The sequence below is a fragment of the Eschrichtius robustus genome, chromosome 12 (assembly GCF_028021215.1).
Source record: "Eschrichtius robustus isolate mEscRob2 chromosome 12, mEscRob2.pri, whole genome shotgun sequence".
NCBI classification, from domain to species: domain Eukaryota; kingdom Metazoa; phylum Chordata; class Mammalia; order Artiodactyla; family Eschrichtiidae; genus Eschrichtius; species Eschrichtius robustus.
The window spans coordinates 36995025-37013676 of record NC_090835.1 but is presented as its reverse complement, the minus strand read 5'-3'; the positions used below and the strand labels follow the sequence as shown (position 1 = coordinate 37013676).

Below are 18652 nucleotides of genomic sequence, written 5' to 3'. Positions count from 1 at the left end.
TTGTACACACACTCCCACCCACCCTGGTCAGTCTACATTGGTCACTGCAACGACCGGCCTCCTCTGATCATTGAGCCTCCAAAAGGGACCCTCCCCATCAACTCAGAACTGTTGGTCATGTGGGGACCCACCTGGTGATTCTGTCCTTTAGCCAAGACATGGCCAGGCAAATCAAGCGTTCCTTGTGTCTTGGCACCAAACACCCATGTGTGTCTTCTATGTGAATATCATAAATGAATTGAGAATATCTGCAAGGGGTGCAGCTCTGCTGTCATGAAAGGAATGCTAGTTATCACCCCAGGTTACCCTGTCCACAAACAAGGGGTGCAGATGCTAGACAGCAGGTCAGGGTCCAGTGCAGTGTCACACACCACATTTAGTTGTCATGTCTCTTTGGTCTCCTTTCATCTGAAACCATTCTTCAGCCTTTTTTTTTTTTTCCTTCATAACTTTGACACTCTTGACACTACTGAAGAGTACAGGTCAGTTGTTTTATAGACTGTCTCTCAGTTTGGGTTTGTCTGATGTTTTGTAGTGATTAGATTCAGGCATTGTAGTTTGGGCAGGAACATTACATGAATGCTGTGTCCTCAGTGCACTATATCAGGAGGGACATGTCCCATTCTTGGTGATGTAAATTTGGTTGCTCAAGGTCGTGTCCACCAGGTTTCTCCACTGGGAAGTTACCATTTCCCCCATTTGTAATTAATCAGTAATCTGTGGGGAAATATTTTGAGGTGTGAATGTCCCATTCCTCATCAACTTTCACCCACTAGCTTTAAAATCCAATGATGATTTTTACCTGAAATCGATGACTTGAATCGATTTTTGCTAAGATGGTTGCAAATGATAGTTATCTAATTTAATTCCATCATTTCTTCTGTATTTATTAATAATAGCCCCCTTTGTTTATTATCAGTATGGATTTGTGGGTTCCTATTTTATGCAATGGGTTATAATCCATTACTGTTATTATTTTGATCCTCAAATTGTCCCAGCTTTGACCAGCAGAAGGTCCTTCAAGCTGACTGTGTCTACATCATTTTATGAGCACTTCCTTATGTTCTGGTATCACATGATGTTCCAGGCTCATCTTGCACAAACCTAGAATCAGCCATTTCTCCAAGGAGCCCTGGTTCCCTAGAGCAGGAAATGGTATTTAGAATCCAAGATCTGGGCAGTAGGTATGCTCTTTGGTACTGGGTGTCATTGCTTTTCAGTCCCAGTAGCAAAGAGGGCTAGGAAATATGTATATGTAAATAAACACATCTATCTGTGTCTGTTTCTCCAATTCCAATCCAACACCATATGGTCTTTCCATTCTTCCCCATATCCATAATTTTACTCCCTTCCCCAACTGTCAGAACTTTGGTTCTCATCAACATCAATATATTTACTTATTTGCTCAATCCCACACAAAAAGCAGTTGCAGAATTGCTACACCCAATACCATTGTGAAAAACGAACTTTCTAAGTAGAGCTCAAGATTTACTGAATCATTCAAGATTATCTTTCTGTCTTTAGACTGAGGGTCAATGGTCAAAGCAACAATTTGAACACAGGTTCAAATGTTACTTGGATTAGTTATTTATTTCCCTTCAGTGTGGTTATATTATTCATTTGAAATGCAGGTAGGTTCATTTGCTTCTATTTATATTCACTTTTAGGGTTTTTCTCATCTTTGTTGATTTATTTTTTTCAACACGTAGAGCATTAACATGGTTCTCAGAAGTCCAATTTATCCAAATCTATGCTCAGAAGAGTGTCCTCCTAGCCCTTTCACTCCATGCCCACCCACCTGCTGTAGTTTCTGGTTTATCCTTCCTGCATTTCTTTGGAAAAAAACCAAAAAACAAAAACAGACAAACTATAAAGTGTTTCGTGTGTATTTTTTATTTTTTTGGCCGCACGGCATGCAGGATCTTCCCCAGCCAGGGATCGAACCCGCACCCCCTGCAGTGGAAGCATGTAGTCTTTACCACTGGACCGCCAGGGAAGTCCCAAGGTGTTTTTTGTGTTTTTTTTTTTTAAATAAATTTATTTTTGGCTGCATTGGGTCTTCATTGCTGCACGCGGGCTTTCTCTAGTTGCGGCGAGCAGGGGCTACTTTTTGTTGTGGTGCACGGGCTTCTCATTGCGGTGGATTCTCTTGTTGTGGAGCACGGGCTCTAGGCGCGCGGGCTTCGGTAGTTGTGGCACACAGGCTCAGTAGTTGTGGTGTGCGGACTCCGTAGTTGTGGCACACAGGCTTAGTTGCTCCGCGGCATGTGGGATCTTCCTGGACCAGGGCTCGAACCCATATCCCCTGCATTGGCAGGCGGATTCTCAACCACTGCACCACCAGAGAAGCCCTTGTTTTGTTTTTAATTTATTTATTTTTGGCTGCATTGGCTCTTCGTTGCTGCGTGCGGGCTTTCTCTAGTTGCAGCGAGTGGGGGCTACTCTTCGTTGCAGCGTGTGTGCCCCTCACTGTGGTGGCTTCTCTTGTTGCGGAGCATGGGCTCTAGGCGCACAGGCTTCAGTAGTTGTGGCACGCGGGGTCAGTAGTTAGTTGTGGCTCATGGGCTCTAGAGCGCAGGCTCAGTAGTTGTGGGCGCATGGGCTTAGCTGCTTCGCGGCATGTGGGATCTTCCCAGACCAGGGCTCGAACCCGTGTTCCCTGCATTGGCAGGCAGATTCCTAACCACTGTGCCACCAGGGAAGTCCCTCCCAAAGTGTTTTAATTGCTAATTTAGTTGAATGATTTTGCAGGGAGCATGCACTCTCCAACCCACCATAGTCCCCATCCCTCCCTATTGCCTTCCCCAGTCCCCTGTTCTCATTTGCTTTCCCACCTGGCCTTGCTGAGCCCTCCCCAGACCCTGGTGGCTTGGGGGCTGCCCCAGGCCTGCAGGCCTAACTGGGCAGTGAGAAAGCCAATGCTCTCTCCTTTTTCTGAACCAAGACCTCAAGAATCCAGCTTCACCTCCTGGAGGCAAATGCCCACATTCAAGTTGTGGTCAAGTACAGGAAGTGGTGCCTGTGTGGACAGAGCTTAGGAAGCAGGCGACCTGGTTTCCAGGTATAACTTGGCTGTGTAATCCAGAACACATTCCTTCCCTCTCTGAGCACCAGTTTTCTCATCTGAATAATAGAGAATTGGACCGGGGCCCTTCGAATTCCAGCAACAGGTGACTCAAATCCAGAGGTTCATGCCCTGTTGTCTGCCACCCAGATCTGTGCTGATGCGGACTGCGTGCCTGTGAGGGGTTCTAGGGGCACAGGCACAAGCAAGACACAGACAAGGTCCCTGCTCTCAAGGGGCTTGCATTCTAATAAAACAGGCTCTAAACAAGTAGGTGTATAGATACGAAATACAATATCAGGTAGGAAAAGTACCAGGAAGAAAAATAAAGCAGGGTTAAAGGAGTAGTGATGGGAAAGTGGAACAATTTTAGAAAAGATGGTCACTGAAGGCAGAGACCTGAATTAGGTGAGGGAGCAAGCCATGGAGAGATCTGAGGCAAGGGTGTTCTGACAGGAAACAGCACATGCAAAGATCCTGAGGTGGAAACCAGTTTGACATGTGGGAGGACAAGCATGAAGACTGTACGGCTGGAAGTATGGGAGGCAAGGAGGAGGCGGGTGAGGTCAGAGAGGTGGGGAGAAGTCCATCTCAGCAAAGAGGAGGTGAGATTCTATTTTGATGATGGGAAGTTCTTGGAAGGATGAGTGCAGGATCATGACCTGATCTCATTTGTCTTTAGAGGGATCCACTTCAGCCAGCTGTGTAGAGAGTGGATCTGTGGTGTCAGTCAAGATCCAATCAACAAAAGAGAAATCACTCTATGTATTCCAGACAAGAGGAATTTGATACAGGGAAGGAATTGAACTACCAAAGGGGCTGGTAAGTCAACCCTGGGATTAGCAACAGCAGGAAGTTGCTACCACTCAGGCTGGAAGAATGATGGTATTCCAATGCCCAGAGGCCAGGGTCACCCAGCAGGCACCAGAACCCCAGAGGGGACTGCCTGAAGGGAGCCAGGGCTATGGAGAGAGAGGATGTCCTCCACAGAGGCAGATCCAGAGGTAGATCCAGGCTGAGCATGAAAGGGAAAATACCCTGGCTTCTTCCCTCCTGCCACCCTCCAGCCTTCTGCTGGTAACTTCCATTGGCTGAATTTACCCAAAAAACAAATGACAAAGGAGCCTGGGAAATCAGTTCCTTAGAAGGCAGAGCAGTGCTGTGGAAGATGGGAATGGATCTAAGGGCAAACAGACAAATGACCAGCACAAGGTGCAGAAGCGGAGGCCAGGACGGGTCTGAAATGGTCCAGGTGAGGGGTGATAGTGGCTGGGAGCATGGTAGTGGTGGTGAGAAATGGCTGGATTCAGACCCATTGATGGATTGGATGTGGTGTGTGGAGGAAAGGGAGGTGTCAATGGAAACTTCTGAGATGGCATATACTAAGAGGGGGAAGACTCTGTGGAGCAGATTGGGGTAGGGGGTCATGAGTCAAGTCCTGTTTTGGGGCATAGGACTTTTGAGATGCCCAGTAGTCCCTGTACTGGTGGTGATGTTGAAGAGACAGCTGGAAACCCAAGACTGGGGTTCAGGGGAGAGGAAGGAGCTTCAGACACAAAGGCAAGCCATCAGGGTATACATGGGGTTTTGCCATGAGACTGGGTGACACCACCTGAGGGGCATATGCCCCACTGGAGTCACATGGCTTTCCCTGAGACAATACCTTGGTGGTGGGGGGTGCAACACACTGACTGGTCAGGACTGGGTTTCGTGCCTAGTCAGGAATGTAATATGAAAGGTGAGGGTCTTGCTCACCCAAACCACATGTCCTGAGTTGGGGAGAGGTGGCTTCCTAAAGAAAACTCAGAGTGTGCTTAGCAGAAGGGGACTTGTTTGCTAACAGCAAAAACAAAACAAAACAAACAGCAGTTGCTCCCTAAGGGTTCCTCTCATTAATTCCACAGTGTCTTGAAGCACCTATTCTGTGCCAAGCTAATACCAGCTGAGCAACCTACTATGTGCCAAGTCCTGTGCTTTTCCCCTCACTTTACCTAGAGAACTAGCCCTCCTGAGGACCAGAGGGTACCTAGGGGTCTCCCAGCTCCAGCTCTTGTCTCACTGGTACCTCAGTTTCCCCTCAGTACAAAGGCTGAATGATCCAATTAACCCCACTGATGGGGATGGCAGAAGACAGCAGATGTGGGGCGTGGCACTTCCCACCCCTGGAAAAGGCAGAATAGGATGTGGCTGACTCCAAAGCCCACACTCTAATGTCCTGAGTCTCACTCCAGCCTGTGTCTGCTCTGGGCCCCCCTCCCGAAGCACCCACAGCACTTCCACAGCACAGCCTTCAGCCTCCAGCTGGCAGCTGCTAGGACCCAGGAGGCCGGTGCCAGGCCCTGCCCCTCCCTTGCCAGCTCTGTGTGTCTCCAAAGGGCAGCATCAAAGTGACAGCCAGTACCATCTCCAGCAGGGGCTGAGTTGCTGGGGTGGAGGAGAGAGCCCCAGCCCCAGCCTTGCACACTTCCATGGGGCCGGCCAAGCCCCCAAGAGAATGGCAGCCTGGGTGTCTGAGCCAGCGCCTGGGCAGCCTGTGAGGTGAGAGGCTAGAGGACCAACGGACGGGTGATGGGAATGGGGCCGGGGGTGGCGAGGGGCGGGAGGGGGAAGCTCCATTTCGCTCTCTGCATCCCAGCACAGGGTGAAGCCTGAGCGCTCGAATGGCCAACGCCACAGGGCTGAATGCACCAGAAGTCGCAGCCTCGATGGGGTTGATCCTGGCGGCTGTCGTGGAGGCGGCAGCACTGCTGGGCAACGGCGCACTGCTGGTTGTGGTGCTGCGCACGCCGGGACTACGCGACGCGCTCTACCTCGTGCACCTGTGCGTAGTGGACCTGCTGGCTGCCGGCTCCATCATGCCGCTGGGCCTGCTGGCCGCTCCGCCGCCGGGGCTGGGCCGCGTGCGCCTGGGTCCCGCGCCCTGCCGCGCGGCGCGCTTCCTCTCGGCGGCGCTGCTGCCCGCCTGTACGCTCGGCGTGGCGGCGCTCGGCCTGGCGCGCTACCGCCTCATAGTGCACCCGCTGCGGCCTGGCGCGCGGCCTCCGCCCACCCTCGTGCTCACCGCCGTGTGGGCGGCGGCGGGGCTGCTGGGCGCGCTCTCCTTGCTCGGGCCGCCGCCCGCACCGCCCCCTGCCCCGGCTCGCTGCTCGGTCCTGGCCGGGGGCCTCGAGCCCTTCCGGCCGCTCTGGGCGCTGCTGGCCTTCGCGCTGCCCGCCCTCCTGCTGCTCGGAGCCTACGGCGGCATCTTCCTCGTGGCGCGCCGCGCTGCCCTGCGGCCCCCGCGGCCCGCGCGCGGGTCCCGGCCGCGCTCCGACTCTCTGGACAGCCGCCTCTCCATCTTGCCGCCCCTTCGGCCTCGCCCGCCCTGGGGCAAAGCAGCCCTGGCCCCGGCGCTGGCCGTGGGCCAGTTCGCAGCCTGCTGGCTGCCTTACGGCTGTGCGTGCCTAGCGCCCGCTGCCCAGGCCGCCGCGGCAGAGGCGGCCGTCACCTGGGTAGCCTACTCGGCCTTCGCGGCTCACCCCTTCCTGTACGGCCTGCTGCAGCGCCCTGTACGCCGTACGCTGGGCCGCCTCGCCCGACGAGCGCTACCCCGGCCCCCGCGGGCCTGGCACCCGCGGGCCCTCCTGCAGCACCTCCATAGACCTCCAGAGGGCCCTGTGCTAGGCCCTTCTGAGGCACCAGAACAAGCCCGGGATTTGGCAGGAAGGGAGAGCCTGAGCATGCCAGAGGCCACGTGAGAGATGTCTCCCAAGGTGAGCCGGGACTGGAGAAAGCAGGGTGGTATCACAAAGGGCCCATCCATCCTCCAGCACAGCTTATGGCAGGTAGCCTGCCTGCACTTCTGGCTCTGGAATGGGAGAAAGGGGGCCTGCAGCCTAGTGAGGCCCAGAGGCTTCTGGGAGCTAGGAATCCTGAGTTCTGGGCCCAACTCTGCATGGCCTTGTACACAGACCTACCCTTCCCTAGGCATCAGTTTTCCCATCTGTACCCTGGACCATCTCTAAGGGCTCCTCCAGCTTGGGTGATCTGGACACTCATGGATGATCCCCAGGCCAAGGAAGAAGCAGAGGTGGGCAGGATCACAGAGAAGAGGGCCCTAATGGCTCACAGCCAAAGGGAATGGGCCAAGTAGGGCAGGGTCTGGGTTACAGCCACAGCAGGAGGAACCAGTGAAGGGACATTCAGAAAGACCTCCCGCACATCTGCACCAAGGAGAGGCTGGACAGAACTACTGGAACGCCTCCATCAGCTTCTAAAAATGCCCAGAAAACAACTGGATCGCTTTGGTGCCAGAGGCAGGAGGCTGGACAACATGACCGCCCAAAGAGCCCTAAAGCCCCAGAACTGGCATGTGGAAGGGGCCGAGGCCCAGCTGGGGCTGATGGAGTCACAGATGGGGGTCCTCTGGGGTCTCAGCTACACCCGTTTTCTGGAGGTTTTGCCAATACCCACAGTGTTTCACAGCTTCCTGGTCTCTCAGAATATTTATTCAAAAACAGGAATTGAAAAAACTGTACAGAGTGTCTGCTGCTGAGAACTCGGCCCCTGCCCCCATGCCACTCCCCCAGCTGCCTGGCAGTGACCCCACTTCGGGTTGCCCTCTGCCAAGCCCAGCCAGTCCATTCCAGTCAAAAGGGTATCAGTGGAAGCAGCAGGAATCTGCAGGGAGGTGGGGAGAGAAGCATGGCCCCCAGCCACCCCCAGGCCTCCTCCCTGATCCCCACAGGGGGACAGGAGGCAGGGAAGCCCTGAGGGATGGGGAGTGCATGAGTGACCCCCCCCCCAAAGTGGGGGCACTTAGGATGCTCCCTGCATCCAAGCACAGAGCTAGAGGGGATCAAGACCCCTACCCTGGGGCTGCTGCAGCTCCCCGAACCCTGGGCCAAAAACCGCCCCCACTCCGAGAGCAGGAACTCCCACAGACCGGGGCAGGGTGGGGGGTGCATCCATGCGTCTGGGCGTTAGCGGTGTTTGGGACCCCCCCCCCCTCCCCGGGGTGGAGTCTCCTTGGGCAGATAATGGAGGCAGCCCCCTGCCGGCAGTCCTGCCTGCCCCCGTGCCTGTGCCTTGGCCGGCCTCAGTAGGGGGAGAATTTCTGCCGCTCAGCTTTCTTGCTCCCATTGGCCGCTGCCATCTTGGCAGTGTAGGCCGCCAAGCCCGGCGGTGGCCCTGGGGAGGCAGGTGGTAGAGCCAAGAAGGGTACAGGCTTGAGGCCGATGAAGTTGGAGAGGGAGATGGCATAGGGCGTGCCCAGCAGGCCTGGGGGAGCGGTGGGCAGGGCTGTCAGGGGTGGCGAGAAGGGGGCAGGCAGGTCTGTGGGGGCCGAGCCGGGTGTCCCCCCAGAGGTAGACTTGGCCGTTTCTAGACTGGAAAGAGGGATAGAGGCGGAAGATGAAGGGGAAGGTGGGGGGTGAGAAAGGAGGCAATGAGGGCAAATGTAAGGGGTGAGATTAGATGAAAAATATAGAGGACTTGAGAACAATGACCTGGGGTGGGTGTGTTTGAGGAGAAGACGGGAAAGGTTGGAAGAGCGCGGACGGGAAGAAAGGACAAGCAGATATAGCATTGGGTAAGGGGAGAAATGGGGAGGCCGAAGACCCAGGGAAAAGAGACAGGGTTGGAGAAACAGGACATGGGGGACAGATGTAGGGGGAAGATGGGGCAACACTGAACAAGTGTGGCAGGGTTAGGGGAGGCAGAGGACAGGTCCAGGAGAAGGGAGGTCAGCTCTCCCCACCCGACCTGTGCCTTTCTCAGGCACAAAAGCCCCATGACCTGTGATACCCCACCCCACACTCACCAGGCAGTGATGAGGTACTGGGCCAGGGCGATGGACACTGGTGAACCAGTGATGGTCACGTGCCGCTCACCAGCGCCCTCTGCTTGGTTCCCGATCTTGATATGTGCCCCTGACATCTGCCGGATCTCACTGATCTTGCTGCCCTGGCGCCCAATCACGCAGCCAATCAGCTGGAGAGAGGGTGGAATTCAACCCTAGGTGAGGCCCAGACCCCCCGGGTCCCCCTACCCACCCTCAAACCACCCCATCCCGTCCTCACGTCGTTGGGAACCAAGAACTCCTGTGAGCTGGTCTGTGTGCCAGGATCCAGTCCTGCTGGGGGGAGAAGAGGGATTGGACATGAGTCTGGACCTTTGCTGCCTCCCCATGTCCTTTCCAGAGGGGCTGCCTGGCCTCTTGGGATCTGCCCCTGCTTCCTTCTGCAGGGACTGCTCACCTGGCACCATGCTGGGTGAGGCGAAGGGGACTGCATGGCCCGAGAGCTGCTGGAGCTTGGTGACCTGTGCCAAGAAAAGAGGTCAGGAGTCAGAGGCGGCTCAGTTCGGGAAGGGGTGCCTTGGGCTGCGGTCACTCACCTCAGCTGAGGTCACAGCCCCATACTGACCCTGGACGGAGAAGCCCTGTGGGGACAAAGTGGGTAAAAGGGGGTTACTGTGATAGATCAGGGCAGTTTGGCCAGAGTCACCCCTCCCCACCTCTCCCTGGACCCCCCATTCCTTCTTCCATCCCCTTCCCCTTCTCCAGTAACACATCCCACCCCTCCTGCTGCTCCCCCTCACCTGGTTGGTGGAGAGAAGGACAGTACCTAAGGAGAGGCTTGGATGATATGGGATAGTGGCTCCTTTGGGTGGGGACTGGAAGGCACAAATGGGGAGGCTCTATCAGGACCTTCTCAGGCCCCCCGTGACCTCCCCAAGGGCCCTGTGTTCTCAAGGCCCTCCCTATAACCCCCAGGTAAATGCAGCCCGACATCCTGGAGCTTCTCACATCCATCCCTGCAGCCCTGCTCTATCCCCACCTGGTGTCACATGCCTAGGGTTTGGGGGCCTGACAAGGCAGGCCCAGGGCCCATCCCTTGCCCTCTCTCCCTGCCCCAGGGCAGCACCTCCAGGATGACAGCACAGATCTGGCGCACACACAAGATGATGGCATCAGGCACCCCAGAGACGGTGACAGCACGCTCTGTGGAGTTGGGGAGCAGGTCCCCTGCCACCTGCACCTGGGCACCTGTAGTCTGCAAGCAGAGAACGGGGGCCACTTCCAGCTACTCCCATAACCCAGAGCATGCCCAGGCTCGGAGCTCCCCACAGGACAGGAAGCTGTAAGCCCAGGTCTCCCTTCGAAACTGAAGGGTAAGACTCTCTTGGGGTGGTATCCCCTTCCCCTCACCTCTCGGATCTCCTTGATCTTGGTGCCAGCCTTCCCAATCAGCGAGCCACACTGGCTTGCAGGGATGACAAGGCGCAGGGTCACTGGAGGTCTGGAGACATTCCCTCCATTTGCAGGAGCAGCGCAGAGGTCCTGGGCAGGAAGACTGGGTTGGCCGTGCATGCCCCTGCTGCTCCCCCTCCCCTGGAGCACCTTCCTGCTGGGGGATGAAGGAGGGAAACCTGCCCGCGTCCCACTCCAATGAGAGAACCCTGCCCTCGGCTTGGCCTTCCGTCCCACCCGTAGCCACTCTGTGGAGTCAGGGTCCTGTTCCTCCCGGGGAACCACCCGTGGCCCCCAGCCCCTCAGACAGCCACAGACCTCGTCCAGCTTGAAGGCAATCATGGAGACTGCATGGAAGACGGCTGCTGTAGATCCGGTGATGGTGGTGATGCGCTCAGGGCAGGAGCCCTCAGAGATGGTGATCCGGGCGCTGCTCTGTGGGTGCAGGACAAGCGCCAGGCAACGGGGCTCCTTCTCTGCTTCCTGGCCAAGAACTTGCCTGCCCCTCCGCTCACCAGGCCCCAGCCAAGGCTGGAAACGGCCACCTTCTAGGGGCACTCACTGGTCATCCCAGATGGTGGATTCAGGGACAAGGTGAGGCAGGCATCTCCCCTCCCCTCCAAACCAGGTGCCCTGGGCTCCTCTCCCAAACTCCGTCCTCACCTGTTCCCGGATTCGCTTTACAGTCTCTCCTTTCTGCAGGAGACAAAATAGGAGGCAAAATAGAGAATGGCTCTTAGGCCAAGCAGCCGTTGCTTCCTTTCCTGGACTGAGGTCTCAGGTTGAAGGGGACATACAGAACAGAACGAGGTACCTACCTTCCCAATTATGCTGCCCACTTCCTGCAAACAAGACAAGAGTGGAGTCAGCAGGGTATCAATACCCCAGGCCCAGCGCTTTCCCCTACTTGGGGTAGGGGCTCTGCAGGAGACAGGATACCCAAGATCAAACTCCCTCCCAGAGGACCAGGTCTTGCCTCGCCTTGCACTTTGCCCCCTCCTGAGCCACAGTGAAGCACTCCCCCACACGCACTTACTTTCCCATGCATCAGCATCCGCAGCGTGAGGGTGATGCTGAGCTCTGGCTCCTCCTCCAGCCCCGCATCTGAGCCGCTCATCCTGTCAGGCGGGGCTGGGGCCGAGGCCGCCTGGGAGTGCGTCCACACTGTGGCCTGGCTGGTTCTGCAGGGGCAGTGGGAGATGGGTTAGAGAAGAGCTCAGCTTTCTTTCAGGTCCCTTGCCCTTACATGGGAACCCCAGAGCCAAGCTAGACAAACTTCCAGAGCAGAGAGAGAGCGTGGACCACAAGTTTCAAGTGTCACATGGACCAGTTGCTGTGTGCAGCTCACTAGCTGTGTAAGCCTGGCTGACATATTTAACCCTTCTGAGCCTCAGCTTCCCCATCTGTAAGAAGGGGATACCCAGTCCAGTCCCCAGAGTTATGAGAATTAAAATGAGATAGGTGCATATGTGATAGGCACCCAGTTTCCACAAGTATCCTTCCCTTCCCCTCGTACGTCAGAAGAACTAACTATGGGAGTCCACAGAGGGAGCCTCCTACCTGACCTCTTGGAAGAGGGGACCCTTGTGGATTGGCCCTTGAAGGTTGGGTTAAAATCGAAACGTTACTTCAAACAAGAGGCATTTGCGTCCAGGGACCAGAGCCCCTGCTGGCTAGAGCCTGGAGGAGCAGCTGGAGAGGGAGCTGGAGCAGCCACGGGGGCCATGGGAGGTCTTGAAAGGTGGGCAGAAGTGAAGGTAGTGAGGCTCCAGGAGGGTGGGCTGCACCTGTCCACTAGAGGTCACTAAAGCAGAGGCTCCTGCGGACAGCTGTGAGCGAGGTTCATTCAGCACTGGGGGTGGGGGTGGGGGTGGGGGTGGTGTCTGGAGACCAGCCGTGTGCACAGTGGTTTTCTGAGCCCTCTCCTATGTGCTGAGGAGGTTACAAGTGTCCAGGCTGGCTGTGTTCCCAGCCTGGAGCACTTTCTACTGTACCAGAAACAAATCACTTGGACTATTGAGTCTCAGTGTTCTTACCCGTAAAATGGAGGGACTGCTTCCCCCTTGGAACTGGGTGATGGGTAAGAAAGGGATTGGGGGGCTGGGGAATGTCAAGGCCGTTAACTGATGGAAGAAGGAGGAGCTGGAGATTAGCTGCTGGGATTAGCCCAGCCGCCAGCCCTCCCCACCCGACCCCTTTTCATGCCCCAACTTAATCCTGAACCTTAATCCTGCTTGGAAATCCCTCTCCTCCAGCGGCTGTCTCCCACCCGCCAAGGCTCAGCCTTGATGGGGAGCTCACTGGGGAACCAGAACCTGAGCAGGAAAACAGGGAGGGGACCAACTGGTGCCAAGTCTGAGCCAAGAGCAAGCCCTAACCCTATGAATTCCTACTGCCTGGGAGGGGTGGGGGGGGATGAGTGTGCTGGGCTCGAGCACCCCAGAGACCCCTGGGCACCTTCCTCTTCAGCCCCCTGCCCTATCCTGACTCGAGGGTCAAGGGTATGGAGCTCTGTTCAATGCCCTCTTCAGAACCCCCCTTGCTAGCCTGAGCGTGGGCATGGAGGAGGCGGGGTGGGGCTCCCAGCCTGGCTGTCTCTGGAAGCCACTGTATGGCCTGAGATCTTTATTTCTTCATCTGTACCATGGGGGTGACAACCCTGACTCCCCAAACACCCAGTAACTGTTGCCTCCCCAGCACCTGCTCCTTCCTCCGCTTGAGTTCTGTCCATCCGCTCTCCAGATGTCAGAGGTCAACAGTGGATGCAGGGCCTGTGCTCTGTGAGCATCCTGGCCAGCCTCATGCTGGCTGCCCTTGCTAACATTCCCCCAGCTGCCGGCAGTTACCCCAGCAAAGCACTAGTGATGACGTGCTTAGTTTCTGTTGCCCTGGCCAGCCCGGGAGCCCCTTAGAGCAGGAGCCAAGGCTGCCACCCTCTCCTTGTGTTCCCAGAGCCAGGCCGGAGAAGTTACTCAGAACACACTGGTTATTGAACAGATGAATTCACCAAACAGAAGGGGAGCCTGGTGCCTAGAGAGGGTCTGTAACCTGCCCAAGGTCACAGAGAGGTGGGGCCTGGTGGGACTAGCAGGGCCCTGTCTGCTAGTGTGAGGGCCTGTCTGCTTCCTCTGTCTGGCTGTCCTGTCTGGGTCTGTCTGTCCTCTTCCGGGGGGTACGGGGGCAGCTCTCCAAAGGTGGGGAGCAGGCTTTAGTAGTCTCTCAGACCCCTGCCTGGTTAGTAGACATGGGTTGTGTTTAGAAAGGACTGTACTTGTCCAGAGCCACATCTTAAGCTCTTTGGGGTGGTAACCAATGGGAGACCCGACATTGTCCCCATACCATTTGCACATCAACTTTTGTGGGCAAAGGCTCCTGGGAAAATAGGGCAGAAGGGTTGGGATGTGGCCAGAACTAGGGCTCCTCCCCTGAAAAAGATACCTGGGTTTACAGCAGAGCCCCACTGCCCCAAATTCAATGGGTGACCTTGGCCAGGCCTGCACCTGACCTAGACCTCAGTTTACCTACCTGTGCTATGTGTGTGTGTTTGCAGGAAGGGGGTGGGGGAGGGGAGTGGCTGGTCTCTCTGTGTCCTTCCTGTTTTGATAGACCCTCAAGGTCTTTCCTCTCTTTAGGGGAGAACAAGGGGTCTTGATACAGGTCTCTCTAATTATTCTCCTAGGAGCCCTAAGAACAAGCAGCCCTACTAGGCATATTGGCTCCCCTTCTACCCTTACAGGGGCTCTAGGGAGTTGCTTGCTGCTCCAGCTTGGTGGGCCCTAGGTCCCTGCTGGGCCACCCACATGGCAGCCACGCGTCATGCCACACTGACCTCCAGCTCACCTCTGGGGGTGCCCAGCCCCTCTGGTCAGCAGGGCTCCCTGGCAGAACATACCAAGCTCAGACCAGGCCTCTGACCTCGGGCGTTCCCTTTTTCTCCCCAGACCCCCTCCCCAGATCCAGTGCCCACTCCTTCTGTCTCTGGCTTCCTGCCACTCAGGCTGGAGAGGGCTGGGGGGGGGGGGAGGGGGTGACAGCTGTGTAAGCGATGGCGGCTGCCCCTTCCTGCCCCTCCCCCCCAGCTGTCTCTCTCTCATGACAGCTGCCCAATCAAAGGGCCGGGGGCTTAGCCAGCTCCCCCCCACACGCAGGGATCAAGTGTCCACCCTGGCTTTGTTCTGGAGCAAGAACAATCCGGGGGAGGGGAAGGCTCCTGGGGCCAAGCAACTCAAGTGGACTGGCCCGCCCCTTGGGGGATTCCCTTGGCTCTAATAGCTAGAGGGTCTGGACCAACTAGGGCTTGTAGACCCACCTGGGCTGGGAAAAGAGAGAAGGGTCCAGTCTCCAAGTTCATCCCCCACCTTACATCCCCCAACAGTCCCCAACCTAACAGCCTCCTTCTATTCCTACTCCAAAAGCAGCCATGCTGGCCACACCCAGTGATGCTGGAGAATGGCTCAGGGCATCAGGCAAAGCAGGGCATGGAGGGGATGGGGGGTGGGGGAGTGGACCCTGGGACCGGAGGGGTTCAGGACTGAGGGAACCTGACTCCCCTGCCCATCCTTTTCTCTGGGCATGCTCACCCTTTCTGATTAGCTAGGCCTCCAGAAGAATTGCCCCAGCATTGCCCTTGGATCCATATGCCCAGCCTCTCAGCCTTACAGCCTCCCAGGATGGCCATTCATACCTACTTTATGGGAGAGTCGGGGGAGGAGGGGCCTGGAGGGGAGCAGCCTGGGGTCCTTGAGCTCCAGCCTCTGGTTCCTTGACCTAGAACTGTCCTGTAGACTCAGTACTAGGCAGAGAAGGGAAGCTCTGACAAGCTGGCCGGTGCCAGAAATGCTACAGCCTCCTTAGAGCATCATTAGGCAACCCCTCAAGAGTCCTCACAGCCAAGGGAAACCAAGGCAGGCCCAGGCCCAGACTGGAGTCCAGGAGAAAAGGTACATGGTACAGCCCCACGCACTGGTACCCATCCCCTCACTGTCTCACCCAAATTGAGAAAGGTCTCTAGCTTCCATTCTCCATGCTGGAGACTGGGTCACTCTGCTGCTCAACAGCCATCCTTGGCTCCCCAGTGCCCAATGAATAAAGCCTGATCTCCATAGATGGGCACTCAAGGCCCTTCGTGATCTGGTCTCTGCCAACTTTTCTTGTCTCATCTCTACCCCATCCCCCACACACACCAGACTGCAAAACACGCCTAGCACCACCAGGCCTCTGGGCCTTTGCCCAGGCTGATCCTAGCTTGAAATGCCCATCCTCCCCACTCAGTCCAAATCCTTCTCAGATGCTGCCTCCTCTGTGAAGCCCTCCCCAACCTTCCAAGTCAGATGTTATCACTCAGGCCTCTCTGCCCCTCCAAGATGCCTGCAACTCAAAGAAGCCCCATTTGGGCATTTCTGAGCCTGCCTTTCCACTACACAGAGTTCCAGGAGGGCAGAAGCTCCTCCAGGAGGGCAGGAGCCAGTACCAGTCTCAGTGTGCAGGGAGAAGAAAGGGCTCACAGGGCCCAGAGGCATTAGAGACCAGCGATGGGGCTAAGAATCCCAGAGAAGCAGTGACAGTGGGGTGAGAAGACCCAGGGCTCAGGGGACCAGCCCCATGGGAGAGTCAGGATCCGCCTGGACAGGGTTCCCAGTTCCCATTCCTTAGCACCCCCAGCCCCTGCTCCTGCTGTGTCTCTGGGTCTAGGGGCTCCCCAGGCGTTATCACTGGGGTGGGGGATTTGCACTTTGCTTTGAGACTTCTGGAGGCCCTGAGTGGGCTTCCCCATGGCGAAGGGGGGGCTGAAGGAAGAACTGTGGTGTGGCATAGGTTTCACAAAATCGGGCTCAGACTGTCATAGCTGGAAGGGCCTCATCAGAGGGGAACCTGAGGCCCAGAGAGGAAGGGGCTTGTCTGTAAGGCTACATGAGAATGAGAGGCAACTGGCAGAGCTGGCAGAACCCCAGGGTCCACCTGTGCAGCTCAGAGCTCTTTCCTCAAGAGGTCAGCGCCACTAGGCAATGGGGATGGAGGCTGGAGGGGGGCAGTGATGGGAGTAGGGAGGGTGGGAAGAGCCTGTCTGGGGACAGAGGGCGGGGCAAAGCCAGCCTCCCTGTGGCCTGGGCCTGCCAGGGTGTGTGGGCCGCCTGCTCCCAGCCCCCCACCCTGAGCATGCAAGAAGAACAATCCCCTTGTGTTTGGGCAGCCTGAGCCTGCATGCTGATGAAGGCTGGGGGTTGGGGGCTGGGATGGGGGTGCCTTGAAGGTTGAGGGGGTTCCAGGGCCCGGAGGGGCTAGGGGACCTTCAGATGGGAAAAGGATAGGGTACCAGGTGCTGGCTCTGAAGCAGTGAGGGTAACCCCAGGAAAGAGTGAAGGCTGCAGTTGAGGTTTAAGGTCCTGGGGAGTCACTGGGGGTCTAAAAACTCTTTGTAGGAGAAGAGGAGCCCCTGGGGACACATGCTCTATTGGTCCAGCATGAAGGTGATCATCCTGCACTTGGTGGGAACTAAGAGCCCACATTCTGGAAGGAGGGAATGCACCTGGCCCTGGGTGCATCCCCTTGAAGACCACTCCCCAGGGTGCTGGAGTCGGGCGGGGCACTGGGTGCCACAGGTCCCAAGATGGCGGGCCTGGGATAGGGGACTGAGGAGGCGGGCACCTCCCTCTCCTGGCCAAGCAGGCTCCAGGGCCAGGCTGAAGTGACTAGCCAGAGCCCCCGCACCTCCCAGGACTCCAGCTAAGAAGCTAGGTCAGAGCTGAGGGGCTAAAGAGCCACAGAGCACGAGGGACCACTCCGAGCCCCCAACGTCATCTCCATACACCCCTGGCCTGGAGGTCTGTGTCTGGCGCCCCCAAGGACTGCAGAGAATGGGAAGGGGTGTGTGCTGAGCCAGGAACTGCAGGGGAATGGCAGATGGGGACAGAGATGGAGCAGAACCAGAACCCAGGGCAGGAGGTCGAGAGAAGAGCAGGTCCAAAGGACAGAAACAGCAGGTGGGATGAGGGCCTCAAATCTGGGGTCTCAGGTCCAGGAAACCCCTCCCTGGTACTGGGGGCTCCTCTAGCAGACCAGCGCCCCCCACCTGTGCAGGCCTGGGCCCGTGTGGGACAGGGAACGTGTTCCTCGCAGTCTCCCAGTCTCCCAAACCCGCGACCCCAGCCTGTGGACTCAAGCGCGGGCTCCCCGCCCCCAGCCGAACCCCCAAACTTCGAGGCCCGCGGTGCCCCGCCCGGCCCGCGCCCTACCTCGCTGGGGCTGTCCTGCGGCGGCGGCGGCGGCGCGGCGGCTGGGCCGCTCAGTCCCACATTGTCCCCGGGAGAGGCGGCCGCTCACAACTGCGAGTGACATCAGCTGCGAACAATGAGGGGTTTGACAGGCGCGGAGCCCGGCCGGCCCGGAGCCCGGCTCCGCGCCCCCCCCCCCACCCCCAGCCCGCCCGGCCCGGCCCCTCCCCGCCCCCTCCCCGGATCCGATTACAGCGCGGCGGGCCCGCCCCAGCCGCCCCAGTGCCGCAGCCGCCCGCCCCGCCCCGCGCGCCGCGGTGCGCCCCGAACGGCGGCCGCTTCCGGGAGGGCTGGGGCGACCCTACCCCGGCGGCTCCTCCAGCCCCCGGGAGTGGGGATCGAGGGGGTTGGTCCGGCCTGAAGCGCGGTCCCAGCCACGGTCCTTCCGCGCCACCCGCGCCTGCGCCCCGCTCCCAGTCCCTTCGCTCTCGGCCAGCCGGTCCTTCCGTCCCGGGCCGCCCGCCCGGCGACTCTGCCGAGCCCCCTGCACCCCCATCTCGGCCTCGGCCCCGCCGCCAGCGCCCGCGCTGCCCCGCTCCGGCTCGGGTCCCTCGGAGCTCAAGTTTCGACCCTCCGCCGGGTCGGGTTCCCGGCGCTCCTCGCTTCTGCGCCATCCATCCCCGCGCGGGGCTCTCGCCCACCAAGCCCCGCACCCCTCAGCCACCCGCAGCTTCCGCGAGGCCCAGCCCTCGTCCGTCCAGGACAGGTTACCGGACCAGCTGGAGGAGGCGCCTGTGAGCGGTGTGACCCTGTGCACCCGCCCCGTGATTCCCCCAGAGCTACCCCCAGAATTCCTTTTTGGGCTAGGGTCGCGAGGGACGCGGCGCAGTTGAGTACTCGACTAGGGAAGGGGTAAGAGTAGGGGGAGGAGCTGGGCGGTTCCCAAGCTCTCGCTTTCCCGCACCGCACCCCCGGCTGCCGCGCCCCCTGGGGCGCAAATCTACCTCCCCCTCTCCTCCGTAATCGGCTCAGCCTGGTCCCACTGACCTCCACCTCCCCCTACAGCTGAGTCTCTTGGCACCTGGGTGTGTGGGGGTGGGGAGGGGAATCCAATCTCCCTTCCCCTCCATCTGGCCCGGTGGACAA

General features: G+C 58.0%; 2 protein-coding genes across 6 annotated transcripts; one reads left to right on the top strand and one right to left on the bottom strand.

Moving 5' to 3' along the window:
• Positions 1-3798: 3798 nt before the first annotated feature.
• On the top strand, positions 3799-7567 carry GPR62 (G protein-coupled receptor 62). Of its 4 annotated transcripts, XM_068559281.1 has the most exons (3): positions 3799-3886; positions 5700-6816; positions 7031-7567. In XM_068559281.1, the coding sequence occupies exon 2, from the start codon at positions 5725-5727 to the stop codon at positions 6799-6801; it is 1077 nt and encodes a 358-aa protein (XP_068415382.1). In that variant the 5' UTR covers positions 3799-3886; positions 5700-5724; the 3' UTR covers positions 6802-6816; positions 7031-7567. The 4 variants fall into 4 exon arrangements, with proteins under 4 accessions (XP_068415382.1, XP_068415380.1, XP_068415383.1 ...); XM_068559279.1 differs by having other exon boundaries at positions 5700-7567; XM_068559282.1 differs by having other exon boundaries at positions 3805-3886; positions 5705-7567.
• Positions 7534-17618, bottom strand: PCBP4 (poly(rC) binding protein 4). Of its 2 annotated transcripts, none has more exons than XM_068559277.1 (13): positions 17528-17618; positions 11332-11476; positions 11114-11137; positions 10959-10991; positions 10614-10730; positions 10254-10385; positions 9970-10098; positions 9644-9718; positions 9440-9484; positions 9301-9364; positions 9124-9179; positions 8865-9034; positions 7534-8430 (listed from the first exon to the last, which is right to left on the bottom strand). In XM_068559277.1, exons 2-13 carry the CDS (start codon positions 11410-11412, stop codon positions 8142-8144), a joined length of 1215 nt encoding a protein of 404 aa, XP_068415378.1. In that variant the 5' UTR covers positions 11413-11476; positions 17528-17618; the 3' UTR covers positions 7534-8141. The 2 variants fall into 2 exon arrangements, with proteins under 2 accessions (XP_068415378.1, XP_068415379.1); XM_068559278.1 differs by having other exon boundaries at positions 9124-9176.
• Between the last annotated feature and the right edge of the window lie 1034 nt (positions 17619-18652).